This window comes from Ursus maritimus, unplaced genomic scaffold (genome assembly GCF_017311325.1).
Source record: "Ursus maritimus isolate PB19 unplaced genomic scaffold, ASM1731132v1 scaffold_12, whole genome shotgun sequence".
Taxonomy (NCBI): domain Eukaryota; kingdom Metazoa; phylum Chordata; class Mammalia; order Carnivora; family Ursidae; genus Ursus; species Ursus maritimus.
This window is the reverse complement of record NW_024423564.1, coordinates 12913600-12933606: the sequence shown is the minus strand read 5'-3', so window position 1 is coordinate 12933606 and position 20007 is coordinate 12913600. Positions and strand designations below refer to the sequence as shown.

The 20007-nt window shown below is 42.2% G+C and overlaps 1 protein-coding gene across 1 annotated transcript; it reads left to right on the top strand.

Annotated features, from left to right (window-relative positions):
- Positions 1-14787: 14787 nt before the first annotated feature.
- On the top strand, positions 14788-15869 carry LOC103675214 (olfactory receptor 11A1-like). Its single transcript, XM_008704230.2, has one exon. The coding sequence runs from the start codon at positions 14916-14918 to the stop codon at positions 15867-15869; it is 954 nt and encodes a 317-aa protein (XP_008702452.2). The 5' UTR covers positions 14788-14915.
- The last annotated feature ends 4138 nt before the right edge of the window (positions 15870-20007 follow it).

The window sequence follows — 20007 nt, the reverse complement described above, 5'->3', positions numbered from 1 at the left end:
AACAGCAACAGAGGGACAGGCCTAATCCACTCACGAGGAAGCAGTTGACCAAAATTAGAGCAGAAATCAATCAATCAGAAACCAGAAGTACAGTAGAGCAGATCAATAGGACTAGAAGCTGGTTCTTTGAGAGAATCAATAAAATTGACAGACCACTGGCAAGACTTATCCAAAAGAAAAGAGAAAGGACCCAGATTATTAAAATTACGAATGAAACAGGAGAGGTCACAACCAACACCATTGAAATTGGAAGGATTATTAGAAATTTTTATCAACAGCTATATGCCAATAAACTAAGCAATCTGGAAGAGATGGAATCCTTCCTGGAAACCTATAAACTACCAAGATTGAAACAGGAAGAAATTGATTTCTTAAACAGGCCAATTAATTATGAAGAAATTGAGACAGTGATAAACAACCTTCCAAATAACAAAACTCCAGGCCCGGACGGTTTTCCTGGGGAATTCTACCAAACATTCAAAGAAGAAATAATACCTATTCTCCTAAAGCTATTTCAAAAAATAGAAACAGAAGGAAAGCTACCAAACTCATTCTATGAGGCCAATATTACCTTGATCCCCAAACCAGGCAAAGACCCCCTCAAAAAGGAGAATTACAGACCGATTTCCCTAATGAATATGGACGCCAAAATCCTCAACAAGATACTTGCTAATAGAATCCAACAGTACATTAAAAGGATTATCCATCATGATCAAGTGGGATTCATACCTGAGATGCAAGCGTGGTTCAATATTCGCAAATCAATCAGCGTGATACATCATATCAACAAGAAAAGACTCAGGAACCATATGATCCTCTCAATCGATGCCGAAAAAGCATTTGACAAAATACAGCATCCTTTCCTGATTAAAACCCTTCAGAGTGTAGGAATAGAAGGTACATTTCTCAATCTCATAAAAGCCATCTATGAAAAGCCTACTGCAAATATTATTCTCAATGGGGAAAAGCTGGAAGCCTTTCCCTTAAGATCAGGAACTCGACAAGGATGCCCACTCTCGCCACTATTATTCAACATAGTACTAGAAGTCCTTGCAACAGCAATCAGACGACAAAAAGGGATCAAAGGTATTCAAATTGGCAAAGAAGAAGTCAAAATGTCTCTCTTTGCAGATGACATGATACTCTATATGGAAAACCCAAAAGAAGCCACTCCCAAACTATTAGAAGTTATAGAGCAATTCAGTAACGTGGCGGGATACAAAATCAATGCTCAGAAATCAGTTGCATTTCTATACACGAATAACGAGACCGAAGAAAGAGAAATTAGGGAATCCATCCCATTTACAATAGCACCAAAAACCATACGTTACCTTGGAATTAACTTAACCAGAGACGTAAAGGACCTATATTCTAGAAACTATAAATCACTCTTGAAAGACATTGAGGAAGACATAAAAAGATGGAAAGATATTCCATGCTCATGGATCGGAAGAATTAACATAGTTAAAATGTCCATGCTACCCAGAGCAATCTACACTTTCAATGCTATCCCGATCAAAATACCGAGGACATGTTTCAAAGAACTGGAACAAATATTCCTTAAATTAGTATGGAAACAGAAAAGGCCCCAAATGTCCAAGGAACTGTTGAAAAGGAAAAACAAAGCTGGGGGCATCACAATGCCGGATTTCGAGCTGTACTACAAAGCTGTGATCACAAAGACAGCATGGTACTGGCACAAAAACAGACACATAGACCAATGGAACAGAATAGAGAGCCCAGAAATGGACCCTCGGCTCTTTGGGCAACTAATATTTGATAAAGCAGGAAAAAACATCCGGTGGGAAAAAGACAGTCTCTTCAATAAATGGTGCTGGGAAAATTGGACAGCTACATGCAAAAGAATGAAACTTGACCACTCTTTCACACCATACACAAAAATAAACTCCAAATGGATGAAAGACCTCGATGTGAGACAGGAATCCATCAAAATTCTAGAGGAGAACATAGGCAGCAACCTCTACGACATCGGCCAAAGCAACCTTTTTCATGACACATCCCCAAAGGCAAGAGAAACAAAAGATAAAATGAATTTATGGGACTTCATCAAGATTAAAAGTTTCTGCACATCCAAGGAAACAGTCAGAAAAACTAAGAGGCAGCCCACGGAATGGGAGAAGATATTTGCAAATGACACTACAGATAAAGGACTGGTATCCAAGATCTACAAAGAACTTCTCAAACTCAATACACGAGAAACAAATAAACAAATCAAAAAATGGGCAGAAGATATGAACAGACACTTTTCCAATGAAGACAGACAAATGGCTAACAGACACATGAAAAAATGTTCAAAATCATTAGCCATCAAGGAAATTCAAATCAAAACCACACTGAAATACCACCTTACGCCAGTTAGAATGGCAAAAATAGACAAGGCAAGAAACAACAATTGTTGGAGAGGATGTGGAGAAAGGGGATCCCTCCTACATTGTTGGTGGGAATGCAAGTTGGTACAGCCACTCTGGAAAACAGTGTGGAGGTCCCTTAAAAAGTGAAAAATTGAGCTACCCTATGATCCAGCCATTGCACTACTGGGTGTTTACCCCAAAGATACAGACGTAGTAAAGAGAAGGGCCATATGCACCCCAATGTTCATAGCAACAATGTCCACAATAGCTAAATCATGGAAGGAGCTGAGATGCCCTTCCACAGATGACTGGATTAAGAAGTTGTGGTCCATATATACAATGGAATATTACTCAGCTATCAGAAAGAACGAGTTCTCAGAATTTGCTGCAACATGGACCGCACTGGAGGAGATAACGCTAAGTGAAATAAGTCAAGCAGAGAAAGACAACTATCATATGATTTCTCTCATCTATGGAACATAAGATCTAGGAAGATCGGTAGGGGAAGAAAGGGATAAAGAAAGGGGGGGTAATCAGAAGGGGGAATGAAACATGAGAGACTATGGATTATGAGAAACAAACTGAGGGCCTCAGAGGGGACGGGGGTGGGGGGGGGAGGTACCGTATGGTGACTAACATAATAAAAAATCATTAAAAAAAAAAAACAACTAAGGATATACTGTATGGTGACTAACATAACATAATAAAAAATTATTTAAAAAAAGAATTCTTGAGAAGACTGGGTAGAACATTTACATATCAAAGGTACAGAAAAAGAATGCAAGCTTCTCTGAGAAATTTTGTTCCCTGAAGGCCAGAATTTTTAAAATACTTACAGGCCTTTTGAGATAAATAGGGGAGGTTTCGGGATTGGTAAAAATGATTGGTGGACTCTGAATTGTTTCTGGAGCCATAATGCTGGTCCTGTAAAGACCAGATTGCAAAACAAGAACAATTGTTTTTAATTCCTCAAAGACTTGGGCTGCCTAAGTGATATCAAGGACTGACACACCCACTCACCTATGTTGGCATATTTCTCTTTCCCTCACTGTACAGTTAGTTTAGGACTGAAGACCTAAAAATATTCCCATCAGGTTCTGAATACCAGCTTCAAATTTGGCCAAACTTCTAATCATAAAGTTATGAAATCCTTTCAAATATCTTGTCAGTTTTTGGCCAACCAGTAAATATTTCTGGCAATATTATTGCAAGATTTTTTTCTCCATCGGTGCACCACATTCTTGGTTATGCCACTTCAAAAAATGAAGAGGTAGACCAGATAGAGTGGTGGGCAGCAAAGCAAGGTTTATTGAGTGATAGCAATATGATAGTACCAAGCTCCCAGAGAGGGAGAGGATCCAAAGGGGCTGCCACTGGAGTTTCTGAGTCTAGGTGTTTTTATAGGCTTGTTGGCAGGCCTGTTTTAATCTGATTAACCCTCCCTGTGCCTATCATCCAATCAGGTTTTTGTCATATGGGAAAGGATGAAGAGCTCCTTCCAGGGGATGTAAATCCTTTTAAGGGTGTTTCCTCTTAGGGCAGGGGCCCCTTGTCCCTGCCAGCCTGCCCTCCATTTATCCTTCATCACTAAAACAACCTTATGGAAACAAGAGGCATCCTCAAAGAGGGTGCAAAAGATCCAGAGCCACTCCCAAAGATAGCCAAAGACAGAACCTACAACCTATATGCCCCAGGCAGGTAGAAAGCCAAGGCAAGTTCTTAGAACATAAAATCAGACAAGCAATAAGGCAGTATCTATCCCTGGGACAGAAGGATCAATAACCAATTGGTCTGGATTTGGAAAGGAAAGGCCAGTGTGAAATTTTATTTTCTTCTCTTGATGGGGCTCAAGAGATAATCTATTTACAAAAATTTTTGAGGATTCTCCATGGGTGCGAAAAGGTTCTTTAACTAAAGCCCTTAGTTTGGTCTTTGACCAAGGAGTAGAAGATACCTGAAGAGGTGTGCCTGTAGCCTTGGGTGGTCTTATTTTAAAGGGTAACTTTTTAATAGTCTCTTCAGAGTGGAAAAGCAGCTTAGAGGAGTCCTAGAATGAGTACTCAAATAAAGGAAGGTAGACGTGAACAGTGGGGGTTACTTACAGTCTTTCATTTTCGGTACCTTTTATCTGTTTCATAAATCTTCTGCAATGAATCTTTCAATGAAACCATTTTGGAATCTTGAAACCTTTTAGAGGCTTCTGCATGACAATTAAAAAGAGATATCCCATTCTGTTTCATTTGGGAACGTTTACTTTCAAGTGTACTTTTTAAATGATCGTATCTAATTGGAACATTCCTCATAATGGCCACTGTAATTCTAGGTTGTGTTTAGTAAGACTTTGCCATTTTTGTACCTATAGCCTCCAGGGCCATAGTCTTTATACATAAAACAGACAGGTGTGCCAAAAGGTGGCACACTCAACTCTTTGGATACAAAGAAATCCTTTTTTTTTTTTTTTTTTTTTTTTTAAAGCTAGGCTTTTGAGTTTCTCAGAGCCAAGCTAATACCTCAAAGGAATGTACTGCAGGGATTGGAATTGTGGGGTGTTTTACACTCATTGCTTGGAAATTTTCTTAGGATGGAAGGAAACCTAATCTGACCAGCTATGTGACCAACTTATCCTATCATGGGAGTGCTCCCGCGGTGGCAAGTGCTCTAAGAAACTTTAAATGCTTGACACGTCCCCATTGATTTTTGCAGCTTTCTGGCTTCTGAGATCTCTGTTAGCAATAGCGTTTACTGGACACAGTCCAGCTTGAGTCAAACCCAAACCAACCCCAGATCTAGTTTGGTTTTTAAATCAGACCCAGTCTGACTCCAGCCTATAACCACCACCACGTCGTGTAGAACTCTGGACTGGGGAAAAACGATTGAATCAGCAGATCTCAACAAATGGGATGTGAACGGATTCCAAACCAATATGAAATTGTAGCTGCCACTAGCAGTTCCAATATGGAATCTGGGGCTCTGGGGACAAAACCATGGGCTGGGATTTCCAATCAAATGGGACACTGACAGGAAAGCCAATTAGATCAGGAGCTTGATGCAAAGAGAGCAGAGCTCAGAACCAAGAGAACCTACCCATGACCCTCAGAAATAGTGAGAAAGACAGTGAATTCAAAAGGTTGACAGGGTGCCACACCTGTGTTTCTCATTGTCTCCAAATGCCATCAGAAGTTTACTGGGATGCCACTGCTGCCACCGACCTGTTAAATAAAATTTCAACTGAGTCAATTTAAACATCTAATTGGCTTTATTCAACAATGCCTGAGGCAGGCGGCATCCCATTTAGCAAATAAAAGGCAGCTCTGATGAGCCTATAAAATGGAAGGATTTTGTAAGCAGAAACTGGGCAGGGCAAGGAGATTATTAGCAAAAGAAAAGAAATTGTTTCAAGCAAGGTCATCTTTCTGTAGGGGAAAAGTGGGGAGTCTTATCATACTGATAACCTCACTAGTGCTGATGAGGAAGTTCCAGGCTGATTGGTTTAAAGTCCACTCCTGGGAGAGGCTGAAACTTCAATAGGTTAGACAGTAAGTCTTGGTGGGGCTGAGCACAAGAGACACCATTGGGGCCTATTCTTTCTTTTTGATACTGCAAATAGTTATTATTTACTGTGTGCTAGTTATCGTCTACTAAATGGAGATACACACAGTTGTTCACTGGGATACAATAGCAGACCAGACAGAGAGTTTCCTGCTCTTGGAGGACTGCAGTTTGTGGGGGAGATGGTCAATAACCAAGGAAACAAATAAATTAAACTGAAATCAAGGTACCCAACACATCGACATAAAAACAGGGCACAGTCTAGGTAGAGTCAACAATTACAAAGCCCTGAGATAGAATGGGGCATGGGGCTCCTAAGGATGGGGACAAGGGAGAAAAAAAAGAAAAAGTAAAAGGCAGCCAAATATACAGTTAATTTTCTATTACAGCCACAAAGTTACATTCCCAATCATGTTGAACAACTAACGTGAATACATGAGGCTCAAAAATGCTTTTATTTTAATGTTTTCTTTTTAGAATTTTTCACCTTGTGAAGGATTACAGTACATAGACGTTATAATTTAAGTCCTCCTTGAAGTCAAGGATTAGAATTAAAATGGCCTCTCGTGCTGTGCCATATGGTTGAAGGTCTAAAGTATTTAGTTGAATCTGGACCAGTTACAAAACATATTCAAAGCTTGCATTCCTTTTATTCTGAAGTAAAGTTGATGATGTTACATTCGTTTGAGATAGACAACACAGTGATTCCACAAGTCTATATGTTATGCTCACCACACGTGTAGCTGTCATCTGTCCCCATACACTATTACAAGACCATTGACTATATTCCCTATTCTGTACCTTTTATCCCCATGACTTATTCCTTCCATAACTGGAAGCCTGTATTTCCCTCTCCCCTTCATAAATTCTGCCCGTCTCCCTACCCCCACCCTTCTGGTAACCACCAGTTTGTTCTTTGTATTTATGAGTCCGTTTCTGCTTTTTGTTTTGTTTTTCAGATTCCACATATAAGTGAAATCATATGGTATTTGTCTTTCTCTGTCTGACTTATTTCACTTAGCATTATACCCTCTAGGTCCATACATGTCGTTGCAAATGGCAAGATCTCATTCTTATTGATAGTTGAGTAATATCCCATTGTAGATGTATACCACATCCTTATCCATTCATAATGGATATGGGTTGCTCCATATCTTGGCAACTGCAAATAACACTGTAATAAACGTATGGGTGCACTACCTTTTGAATTAGTGTTTTTTGTTTTCTTTGAGTAAATACCCAGTAGTGCAATTACTGGATCATATGGTATTTCTATTAAGTTTTTGAGAAACCGCCATACTGTTTTCCACAGTGGCTGTACCAATGTAGATTCCTACCACCATGCACAATGGATCCCTTTTCTCCACATCCTCACCAACACTAGTCATTTCTTGTTTTTTGTTTGTTTTGTTTTTGACTCTAGCCATTCTGACAGTTGTACAGTGATATCTCATGATTCTGACTTGTATTTCCCTGATGATTAGTGATGTTGAACATCTTTTCATGTCTGTTGGTCATCTATAGGTCTTCTTTGGGAAAATGTCTATTCAGGTCCTCTGCTCATTTTTAACTAGAATCTTTTTTTTTTTTTTTTTGGTGTTGAGTTGTATAAGTTCTTTATATATTTTAGGTATTAACCCATTATCAGATATATCATTTGTGATTATTTTCTCCCGTTCAGTCTGTTATCTTTTCATTTTGTTGATGATTTCCTTTGCTGTGCAAAAGCTTTTTAGTGTAGTCCCAATAGTTTATTTTTTGCTTTTGTTTTCCTTATCTGAGGAGACATATGGAGAAAAATGCTGCCAAGCCTCATGTCCAAGAGATTACTGCCTAGTATTCTTTAAGGAGTTTTATTGTTTTAGGTCTCACATTTAGGTCTTTAATCCATTTTGAGTTTACTTTTGTGTACAGTGTGAGAAAGTAGTCTAGTTTCATTCTTTTGCATGTAGCTGTCCAGTTTTCCCAGGACCACTTATTGAAGAGACTGTCTTTCCCCACTGTATATTCTTGCCTCTTGTAGATTGACATGTAAGTGCAGGCTTATTTCTCAGCTCTCTATTCTGTTCCGTTGATCTGTTTCTATTTTTGTTTCAGGATCATATTGTTTTGATTACTATAGTTTTATAGCATATCTTGAAATCTGGGATTGTGATACCTCCAGCTTTGTTCTTCTTTCTCTGGCTATTCAGGGTCTTTTGTGGTTCCATCAAATTTTGAGTATTATTTGTCCTAGTTCTGTGAGAAATGCTGTTGGCATTTTGATAGGGCAAGCATTGAATCTATAAATTGCTTTAGGTAGTATGGAATTTTAACAATATTAATTCTTCCAATCCATAAGCATGGAATATCTTTCCATTTATTTGTGACATCTTCAATTTCTTTCACCAATGTTTATAGCTTTTAGATTACAGGTCTTTCACCACCTTGGTTAAGTTCATATCTATTCCTAGGTATTTTATTATTTTTGTTACGATTGTAAATGGAATTGTTTTCTTAATTTCTCTTTCTTCTACTTCATTATTAGTGTGTAGAAACACAACCAATTGCTGTGTATTAAATTTTGTGTCCTGCAACTTTACTGAATTCATTCATTATAAAGCTTGTATTCTTAAATATTTTTGGATCAGTGGCTTGATTGCCAAAAAATACATATCTTTTCAAGAGTAGAAAATGGGTTCAAAACTTCTTAGAGGGGTTCCTGAGTGGCTCAGTTGGTTAAGCATCTGCCTTCGGCTCAGGTCATAATCCCAGGGTCCTGGAATCGAGCCCCACATCGGGCTCCCTGCTCAGTGGGCAGCCTGCTTCTCCTTTCCTCTCTGACCCTACCCCCCACTCATGCTCGCATTCTTTCTCAAATAAATAAAATGTTTGGAAAACAAAACAAAATAAAACCTCTTGGAAACTGCAAGATAACTAATTGGCTTAAATACTGAAGAAGGCTTCTAAATGGTCTCATTCTAAATAAATAATCTTTGCTGCTTTTATCAGTGGCCGTTTGCTTTTTTAGGCATTATTTGCCATTTAAAAACACTTTAAGCATCAAGAACCACTTCCATTACCTATTCACAGCCTCACTTCAGGTACTAGAGCACACCTCCTCCCTTTTCTAAAGGAGACAGATATTTATTGAATACACCACAAGGGGGCAGAGGGCAGGACCGCGAGGGAGGGACTGTCTGCCCTACAGCCCCTTTTTAACTTGACAGGGTAACAGCACCACTGTGCAGTCTGGAGGAAGGGGCTTGCTAAAAGAGAAAGAACACTGCATTTGAAGACAGACATTCGCTCACATATTTATTTATTCATTTGATTTATAAATATCATTTATATTTTACATTAAGATTTAGAAATATTAATATATTTATAAATATTAATATATTTATTATAAATCTTACTATGTGCCAGGCTCTGAGGTAAATAGAATAGTGATGAAAATAAACACGCTCTGCCTTCATGGAGCTTTCGGTCCCATCCCAGCACACCCCCCCCCCATTCTTCTGCTTGGGTAACTTTAAACAAGTCACATCATCTCTCAAAGCCTGGATTTCCTCATTTGTACGATGGGCAATATGTACAAAGGTTGAAGAACTACAGAGAGTGTAGGCTTAGCCCCAAGCCTGGCATACAGTGTTACTGGTTACTCAATAGATTTCAGTGAGGACATCCTAGCCCAAAGCCTCATGTATTCAGATATGTGTTCATTCATGAGTTCAAGTAGTGACAAATACCAAGGTTCCAAGAAGTCTGGGTACTAGGTTCATAGAGAAAATACTTCGGTTCTAATGAACAAATGAGGTCATTTCGATTCATTGATTAATTCATCTTTTCATTTGTTATACGTATCGGACAACTGTATTAATTCGTCAGTTGGAGCAAATAATCTCTTCAGCTTGTAATGCCTGTCAGTAGATGAGAATTTTAATTCAATAAGGTTGCCAATTACAAACTTACATTTCCTAGAATAGGGCTAACCTCAGTTACAATTTTTAATAAATGACAAGTATCCGGGAGGACGCAAGTTCTTCAGAATCCTAGTTATTGGCTTTGACAATAAATGTTTGCTATCATAGATATTTGTTTCAGTTCCCTACCAAACCCACACAATAAGGAAATGCCCGGCAATTCTCTTCCAGAGGACAGAAAAAATTGAATACTTCTTTCAAAATATTGTTTTACTCCATTTCCCCAAAGCGTAACATAATTATGCATTTCTAATCACTATATTAAAGCTCTTTATACAGGTAATATAAATACAAATAGCCATTATTAAAATAGAAGCTTAACACAAAGCAAAGGAAAAAAGATTTCCTCCAAGGTGAAGGTAACCTGGTTTCGCATAACTTGCAAAATAAACAGCAATTCCCCACCAGAGGCATTTGGGAAATGCCCATGAGCACCAGTATCTGGGGAGGTGGTGGCTTTGCCCACAGAGGAACTCCAGTTTACACAGAGGACGGTTGAGATGGGGGCAAAATTCAAGGGGCCTCCCAGGTTCACGTGGAAAGACAGCCCCAATTTAGTTTCTGTCAAGGGAGGTAGCTTCTGGATAAAAGCAGGATTCCAGATGTGCAGCCCAATTCTCTGAATCCAGGGGAGGCGGACATGCCTTGGTCTCTGTGGCCTGGCTCCCCAAAGTAGGAGGGGACCCCTCTGAGGCACAGGTAAAGCTCATCTATTCTGCTCGCCTGTGTTGCAGTGTTTCCTGTTTTCAGTCTGTTCTTTGCTATACGAGGCCAGAGGTACAATTCCCTAGCACACCAAATCAATGATCGGTTTAGTAACAAAATCAAACTATCTGGTTAACCAACTGTTCACCTGAATTCACCAGCTGCTGGCAAGAGTCAACAGCCCTTATCAATAAGCCACTAAGTGTTGGCTGAATTGATTGGTTAGTTGACTGATACTTAGTTCAGCCAAGAGAAAGGGTCCCATTGAGATAGCACCCAAGTCACTTCCTGTTCCCCCTTGCTTTTTGGTTAGTGGAAGCAGCAAAATCTATGATACCTTACTATTTGTTTTCACTTTGTTTTGTGAGAACCCTCTCCTCTTTCCAACAAATTTGCTTTGTGTGTGTCTTGGGGGTTTAGAATGTTTCCCAATTAGATAAAAACCTCCAGTTTGGAAGGGACGTGAAAAATCATCAAATGCAAATCATTCTCCAGTGCTTAAGAGTTCTTTAATTGTCTTCATATTTATTCTTGTTAAACATCTCCAGTGAAGGGAAGCAGGTATCTTCCTAAAAGAGCTCACCTATGTTTAGATAGCACAAACCGTGCTGATATAACCGGGGAGAAAAGAGGGAGGAGCAGAGAAAGAGGTGAAGAGGGAGGAGGGGGGAGGGAGAAAGCTCAACCACTGACTGAGCACTTACTCTGACCCCAGCCCTCTGCCCACGGGAATTACAGACATATTATGTTGTTTGGGCTTGTGCGTCTAGATCAAGCAGCATCCAGGAGCAGAGTTAACACAGGGGCATGATTCCCCCACTTCTGCTAAGGAGACAAGACCAAGAGACAGTGGCTGCACGCTAGGGTAGGTTGGCTAGGATCACCGACCTCTCTGCTGGCCTTCAAACCCTCATTTGCACCCCCTGGAGACAGCACAGTTCTTCTTCCCTTTAAGGTTATAAAATGCCTTTGCTTACATTTCTTCATGGTCGAGCAGGGATTGGAATCCAGGCCTGTTTAGTGTTAGAGCCTGTGCTCGCAACAAGGCATCGCTAGTTAGCTCTGCCCTACCTTTCACTGGCTTCGGTTCTTCGTCCTGTCTCTGCACTGCACGCAGCTGGTGCCACAGCCCCTCAGCAGAACTGGAATTAACTGCCTGGTGGAAGGGAAGTGGTAATTCCCCGTGCACATTCTCAAGTGCTCTTGGATTTTTTTTTTAAGGTAAGAAGCTGATCTGATTTTTTTTTAAGATTATAAAGAAAGAACATAAAAGTAGCAGTGTGAAAGCAAGTCCAGGTGACAGGTAGAGAAGGTTAGTAGAGTTTGCGACCCTTGATGGGATGGCTCCTTCATCAGCCAGCATGCAGACCTCACTTTCCCTGAAGGTAAAACCATGCTTCGTGGAACCTTTCCCCTTCCCGCCTCTGTAAGACAAGGCAAATGAGGCCCCAGGAGAAACAGTGTCCTCGGGTAAGAGGGAGGGCCTGAGGGCAAGTCTGAATCTCATCTCTGCCACTTCCTAGCTGATGACCATGGATAAGTGATTTAACTCCTCTGTGACCCCATCTGGAAAGGAAGATAATAAGTAAGGGTACTAACCCACCAGAGGGTTGTTGTGACGACGGAGTCATATTTTTTCAGCACTTTAGGACATGCCTGGGATCCAATGATATCCTTTTCATCGAACAGCAGCAGCGACCAGGAGTCCAGCTGTGCTCGGTCAGAACCAAAGCCTTCCCTCCGAGCTCTCAGATCCTTATTTGTGCTTTTCGGGGATGGAGAGAAGGTGTCTCTTTGGGCCTTCCCTGCGCTCCACTCAGTGGGCTCAGAATCGGAATCACCAGTTGCCAAGCGTCCCCTGGGCACCAGGACTCTCGGCACACATTCCAGGTTAGTTCTGCGAGCCACCTGCAAAGCTAGGACTGGGACCCCACCGAATGATAGCTAGGACACTGGGTCAGTTTTCAAATGGCATTCATGTCCTGCCAGAAGCTCTTAGCATGATAAGAGATCGCTGCAAGAGCTTCATGACTCACCGAATTACATGCACAAACACGGCAGGATGTGGCAAGACAAACGGGGACCCGCTGCCAAGGCCCCCTTCAAAGTAAAGGCAACGTCTTGGTGAACTTACGTAACGTCGGTGGAACAGCCAGCAATCTCGCAATCTTTGTCTTTATGTTTTTGCACATTCTAGACACATGTCAGGTTCTTCTCCCTCCTGGTATCCCATTTTGCGGATGAGAGACTGTGTCTCAGAGAAGTTAAATAACTTGTTCCAAAGTCTGACCCTTAAAAAGCCACACCCTTGGCTTTGTATAGGGCTCTCTGGCTACTCCCTGATAACTACCCCATTATTACCCTGGTGCTTTCTGTACCTGCACATGGGGCTTCCCATCTCCACCTGCAGCAAGATGCTCCCTCCATAACTATCTTTTTTTTTTTAAGATTTTACTTATTTATTTGAGAGAGAGAGAGAGAGAATGAGCCGGGAGGAGGGGCAGAGAGAGAGGGAGAAGCAGGTTCCCTGCTGAGCAGGGAGTCTGACGTGGGGCTCGATCCCAGGACCCTGGGATCATGACCTGAGCCGAGGGCAGATGCTTAACTGACTGAGCCACCCAGGTGCCCCCTGGATTGGTTACCTCTTAAGATAGTTGTGGGGGCGCCTGGGTGGCTCAGTCGATTAAGCGTCTGCCCTTGGCTCAGGTCGTGATCCCAGGGTCCTGGGATCGAGCCCCGAGTTGGGCTCCCTGCTCGGCGGAGAGTCTGCTTCTCCCTCCCCAGCTCTTGCACCCTTACTCATTCTCTCCCAGTCAAATAAATAAATAAAATCTTAAAAAAAAAAAAAAAAAAAGAAGGTAATGGATCTAGTACAAGGTGGTCGAGAAGAGTCAAATGGTTTCAGCCTCTGGCCCTGTCTGAGGATAGCAGTATTTCTTGTGCGGGTCCTCGCTCTCTGTCCTGAACTTTGGGGTAGGGCCTACGGCTTGGACCTAGATGGAATTGAGGAGGAGACCTGGGCCTTCTTATCTCATTCAAAAGAACCTGCAGCTACCTTATACTCAACTGGCTGGTAGCACACGGTGCCTTAGGCCACCTGGTTCTCAATCTTCTCCCATGTACTGCTGCCCAACATAAAATATATTTTTGTAAGATTTTATTATTTATTTGAGAAAGGCAGGGAGAGCCCATGTGCATGAGAGAGAGAGAGAGAGAGCATAAGCACGAGCACAGGCAGGGGAAGCAGGAAGAGGGAGAGGGAGAAGCAGACTCCCTGTTTCCAGGACCCTGGCATCGTGACCTGAGCAGAAGGCAGACGCTTCACCGACTGAGCCCCCCAGGCACCCCTCATAAAATCTTTTTAACGACCTGATTTTTAAAACTGGGAGAGNAAGCATTCCTGCCTCTGCATTATACCAGCATGAGCACTCACGTGATTTTCTCTTGCTAATGTTCTGGAAACTGTAACAGAAATAAGAAACATACCTCTCAACTCACTGAGAAGCTGAAAGGAGAAAAATTCACAGTAGATATGATAGGGACCATAGATAGGGTAGGACCACTGCATAACCAGTGCTTGAGGAGGGAGAGGACGGTTCCTTGTCCTGGGCCCTCGATTCTCTAGGTCCTACCTGAGAGTTCACAAACTCTTTGGAATATGTCTACCTTCCCTTTAGACCTTCTTTTCTTTCCATGGTCCCCCAAGCTACCGTAGTGCATTCACAATGAGCACACAGCAGATGATTCTCCTTCCCTGTTCTTCCTCTGTCCTTCCTCCCCTTTGTACTCTTCTTCCCCTTCCTTCAATTTCCTGCTTTCCCCAAAGCCTGACATCGCTCCCGATAAAATGAAGACACAGGTAAGAGAAGAAGGGGGATTGGAGCAGTCACGAGTTCTCACTGCAAGTTCTTTTCTTTCCCATTTCAGGCTTTGGAAACAAAAGATGATACTCCCCCACCCAAATAAAAAAAAACCTTCCAAAAACCTGAGCAGGGAATGAAAATCACCCAGTGTCAGCCCATGGTCTACACGTAAGCTAGAACTTTCTTTTTTTTTTTTTTTTTTTTTTTTTTTTTAAAGATTTTATTTATTTATTTAACAGAGATAGAGACAGCCAGCGAGAGAGGGAACACAAGCAGGGGGAGTGGGAGAGGAAGAAGCAGGCTCATAGCGGAGGAGCCTGATGTGGGGCTCGATCCCACAACGCCGGGATCACGCCCCGAGCCGAAGGCAGGAGCTTAACCGCTGTGCCACCCAGGCGCCCCAGCTAGAACTTTCTGCACTTTGCATGTCTTATCATTGGGTGTCCTAGGGAAGCCAAGGCATGGTGATGCTGCCCTGGGAAAACCAAACGACCATAGTGGAATTTGTGCTTCGAGGATTCTCCTCCAACCGACAGCTAAATATTTTCCTCTTTATAACGTTTTTCGCTTTCTACGTCTTAATCATTTCTGGAAACATCCTCATTGTTCTGCTAGTCTTGTTCAGCCAGCACCTCCACACCCCCATGTACTTCTTCCTGGTGAACTTGTCCTTTCTAGAGATCTGCTATACCTCCAATATTGTCCCCAAGATGTTGCTGATTATCATAGCTGAACAGAAGACTATCTCTGTGGCTGGGTGCCTGGCCCAGTTCTACTTCTTTGGATCCCTGGCTGCAACAGAGTGTCTCCTGCTCGCTGTGATGTCCTATGACCGGTACCTGGCCATCTGCCAACCTCTCCGCTATCCCATCCTCATGACTGGCCCCCTTTGCATTAGGCTGGCTGCCAGCTCTTGGCTCTGCTGCTTCCTCCTTACAGCAATCACCATGGTCCTACTGTCTACACTACCCTTCTGTGGACCCAATGAAATTGATCACTTCTTCTGCGACTTCACCCCTCTGGTCCATCTCTCCTGCGTGGACACCTCACTGACTGAGACCATCGCCTTCGCCACCTCTTCTGCAGTGACTCTGGTTCCCTTTCTCCTCATCGCTGCCTCCTATTCCTGCATTCTTGTGGCTATCCTGAGAATTCCATCTGGCACAGGCCGGAGAAAGGCCTTCTCCACCTGCTCCTCCCACCTCACTGTGGTCACAGTGTTTTATGGGACACTCATCGCCACGTACCTTGTGCCTTCGGCCAACTCTTCACGACTCTTGCGCAAAGGATTCTCTCTGCTCTACACCATCCTGACACCCATGTTCAACCCCATCATCTACAGCCTGAGAAACAGAGACATCCATGAAGCCCTGAAGATGTGCTTGAGTAAGAAGCCAGCTTTCCTCCTTAGCTGATGCAAAAAGGAAAAGTTGGGTATTTGTCCAAGGGATGATGAATTGGATTGAGTAATTTAAATTCTATGTAAAAGGCACCACCTGCACCAGATGACCAGAAGCTTCTGAACATGGCTGTGGATGCTGCATAGTTCTGACAGCGTCAGGTGAACTAGGGTCCCAGGAATGGTCTCAGTAGGCCAAGTTCTGCTCCATTATCGTCAGTAGAGCTGGATCCTTTTGTAAAAGCTCACCTTCCAGGGGCGCCTGGGTGGCACAGTCATTAAGCGTGTGCCTTTGGCTCAGGGCGTGATCCCGGCGTTCTGGGATCGAGCCCCACATCAGGCTCCTCCGCTAGGAGGCTGCTTCTCCCTCTCCCACTCCCCCTGCTTGTGTTCCCTCTCTCGCTGGCTGTCTCGGTCAAATAAATAAATAAAATCTTTAAAAAAAAATAGCTCACCTTCCAAATCAGCTGCTAAGACTGGTTGCTCATTTGTTCAAATATTTATTGAGGTCTACTATGCCTGAGGCACTGTACTACATAGAGGTGATAAAATGAACAAAAATAGAGATAGTCCCTGCCTTCACGGAACCCACAGTCTACAGGGGGATGACAAATATCAATCAGATAACTGACATAAAACTGCATATATAAATATAGAACACACTTGCGATTCAAAATTTAAAAAAATAAGATGACTAGTATTTACCTATGAGAATGGCCAAAATCTGGAACACTGACAACACCAAATGCTGGTGAAGATTCAGAGCCACAGGAACTCTCATTCATTGCTGGTGGGAATGCAAAATGGTACAGCCACTTTAAAAGACAGTTTGGAAGTTTCTTACCAAACTTCATATACTTTTGCCATACAATCCAGTTATCACACTTTCTGTATTTACCCAAATGAGTTTAAAACTTATGTCTCCACAAAAAAACTTCACATGGATGTTTACAGCAGCTTTATTCATAATTGCCCAAACTTGGATGCAACCAAGATGTCCTTCAACGGATGAATGGAAAAATAAACTGTTACATTCAGGCAGTGGAAAATATTATTCAATGCTGAAATAGTAATGAGCTATCAAGATCTGAAAGATGTGGAGGAAACCTGAAATAGATGTAATTAAGTGAAAGAAATCAATCGTAACATCATATGATCCCAACTATATGACATTCCACAAAACGGCAAAACTATGGAGATGGTAAAAAGATCAGGAGTTGCCAGAGGTTAGAGTCAGGGGAGGGATGAATAGAGACCACAGGATCTTAGGGCAGTGACACTATTCTGTATGACACTACAAAGTGGATACATGTGATTATACATTTAGCAGAACCCACAGAATGTACAACACCAAGAGTACACTTGAATGTAAATTATGTAGGTTCACTGATTGTAACAATGTGCCACTCTGGTGGGAAATGTGCATAATGGGAGAGACTGCAAGGGGGGGGGTATTAACCGTAAAAATAAAGCTGCCAGTTATCTCACCAGCGAAAAATGGATTTATTTGGGAATAGCAGAGAATTGCAGTCCAGATCAAGCAAGCTTTGGCAGAGCCATAAGCGAGTCTGCAGGATAGGACATGAAAGCTCTTTTACAGAGGAAAGGGGAAGTTGGGAAGTCTGTTAGAAACAAAATGTCCATCACAGTGAACGGGGAGTTCAAAGTATAGCTGCTTCTCATTAGCTAGACTGCTGCCAGAGAGGAAGAGAGCCTTTCTTCCTCCTGCTGGGGTAGTAAAGTACTATCCATGTGCAAGATCATCTCTCCCTGTTGGGTCACCAACTGATGAGTGGTAGGGCATCAATGCTCCCTCTGCTGGTCTCCCAACGCCACTCTAAATGAGATTTCTTTTTATTAATTTTCACCTCCCCCCCCTTTTTTTTTCATCCAAGGTACACATCCTTTATTTTTTTATAATAATTTTTTATTATATTATGTTAGTCACCATATAGCACATCCCTAGCTTTTTATGTAAAGTTCGATGATTCATTACTTGCGTATAACACCCAGTGCACCATGCAATACGTGCCCTCCTTAATACCCATCACCGGCCTATCCCATTCCCCCACCCCCTCCCCTCTGAAGCCCTCAGTTTGTTTCCCAGAGTCCACAGTTTCTCATGGTTCATTCCCTCTTCACCTTTCCCCCTTTTGATCAAGATCTCTCTTTGAAAGCATCACTGATCAAGAGTCAGGTTTTCCATACTTAGTGGTTTTGCCCCTTGGTTCCAGGAAGGACCCTTCCTGGCTGTCACATCCTACATTGGACGGAAAGTGCATAGCACTTGGAAACCACAGAAGGCCACATTTGAGTAAAAAAGACAGTTAAGAGGGAAAAACTCTCAGATACTTCCACTTAAAGCCCATATCTTGCCAAGGTCATTTTAGAGGTCATCTTAGAGCACCGAGGTAGTATCACCTTATTGGGTACATCATTTTTTTTTCAAGATTTTATTTATTTATTTGACAGAGAGAGAGACAGCCAGTGAGAGACGGAACACAAGCAGGGGGAGTGGGAGAGGAAGGAGCAGACTCCCAGCGGAGGAGCCTGATGTGGGGCTCGATCCCAGGACTCCGGGATCACGCCCTGAACCGAAGGTAGACGCTCAATGACTGAGCCACCCAGGCACCCCATGGGTACATCATTTTTTAAAAAGTTTTGACAGGCAACAAAATATAAAATGTAAAATAATTATGAAAAAGAGGAGACATAACATAACAATTCCAAATTGTGTGATGGTTCTAAACCAGGACTCCGGGTCTGAAAAGTAGCCAACTGAAATATTCATTGGTACTGATTTCTGACTTATGGGAGAAAAGGTTCTTACGAAGGGAAACTCCCGTAGTATGCCTCCTGGGAGTCACAAGAGCAGAATAGTAAATATTGTGAGAGCACACTGAAAGAGTTAACCAAGGGCATTTGGGAAGATACAGTACAGGTGTAAACATAAAAAGCAGTAGCTGATGAACTTTTTGAAAACTTCAAAGACATTTTAAAAGAATGTTGTTATCTCTGCTTGATTTATTCCGCTTAGCATTATCTCCTCCAGTCCCGTCCATGTTGCAGCAAATGTTGAGAAATTGTTCTTTCTGATGGCTAAGATTCCATTGTATATATGGACCACATCTTCTTAATCCAGTCGTCTGTTGAAGGGCATCTCGGCTCCTTCCACGATTTAGCTATTGTGGACAATGTTGCTATGAACATTGGGGTGCATATGGCCCTTCTCTTCACTACATCTGTATCTTCAGGGTAAATACCCAGTAGTGCAATTGCTGGATCATAGGGTAGCTCAATTTTTAAATTTTAAGGGCTTCAGAGGGGAGGGGGTGGGGGAATGGGATAGGCTGGTGATGGGTAGTAAGGAGGGCACGTATTGCATGGTGCACTGGGTGTTATACGCAACTAATGAATCATCGAACTTTACATCAAAAACTAGGGGTGCACTGTATGGTGACTAACATAATATAATAAAAAAATATTATTATTTAAAATATAAATAAATAAATCTATTTTGTCTGGAAAAAAAAGAATGTTGCTATCTCAAAAGAACTGCTTAGGACAAAATGTATTATGAACAACACAGTCAGGTTGAAAATTCAGAGACCATGAATTTGGAAAAGAATCCTAAGTCAGTGTACAGCTCAGATGAAAGAGAACTTTTGTGAATTCTGAACTTTCTAACCCTTCAGAAAAAGCAAGTGACAAATTAATTTTCCCAGGATCCTGAGGCTATTTCCAAAAGGCCATAATCGAAAGAATAGGTTTCCCCCTTTTGCAAGGGCTTGCAAGGAAATGCAGAGAGGCCACTGTGCTCCCATACAGAAGAGGGAAGAAGCACAGTGAGAAAAAGGTATACAAGCCTGGTCTGGACACCTTGGAAAAGCTCTCATCAGAGGCCTGCTTCAATTCCTGGAAACCTTCACTTTCAGATCAGCTGACGGTGGGCACTTCCAGTCGGCCTTTGGTGCTTTCTGTAGCTGCATCACAGGATGCAAGAATCTATTCCCTGGAGTGTGGTGGCACAAGGGTTGGATAGCAGTCCCTGATAAGGACCTGTCCAGTGAGGTTAAAAAGGGCCTGTCCAGTGAGGTTGAAGAGTCTTTCTGGAGATGTCTTTTCTAACAGACAAAATCTCTAGGTTGCAAGGT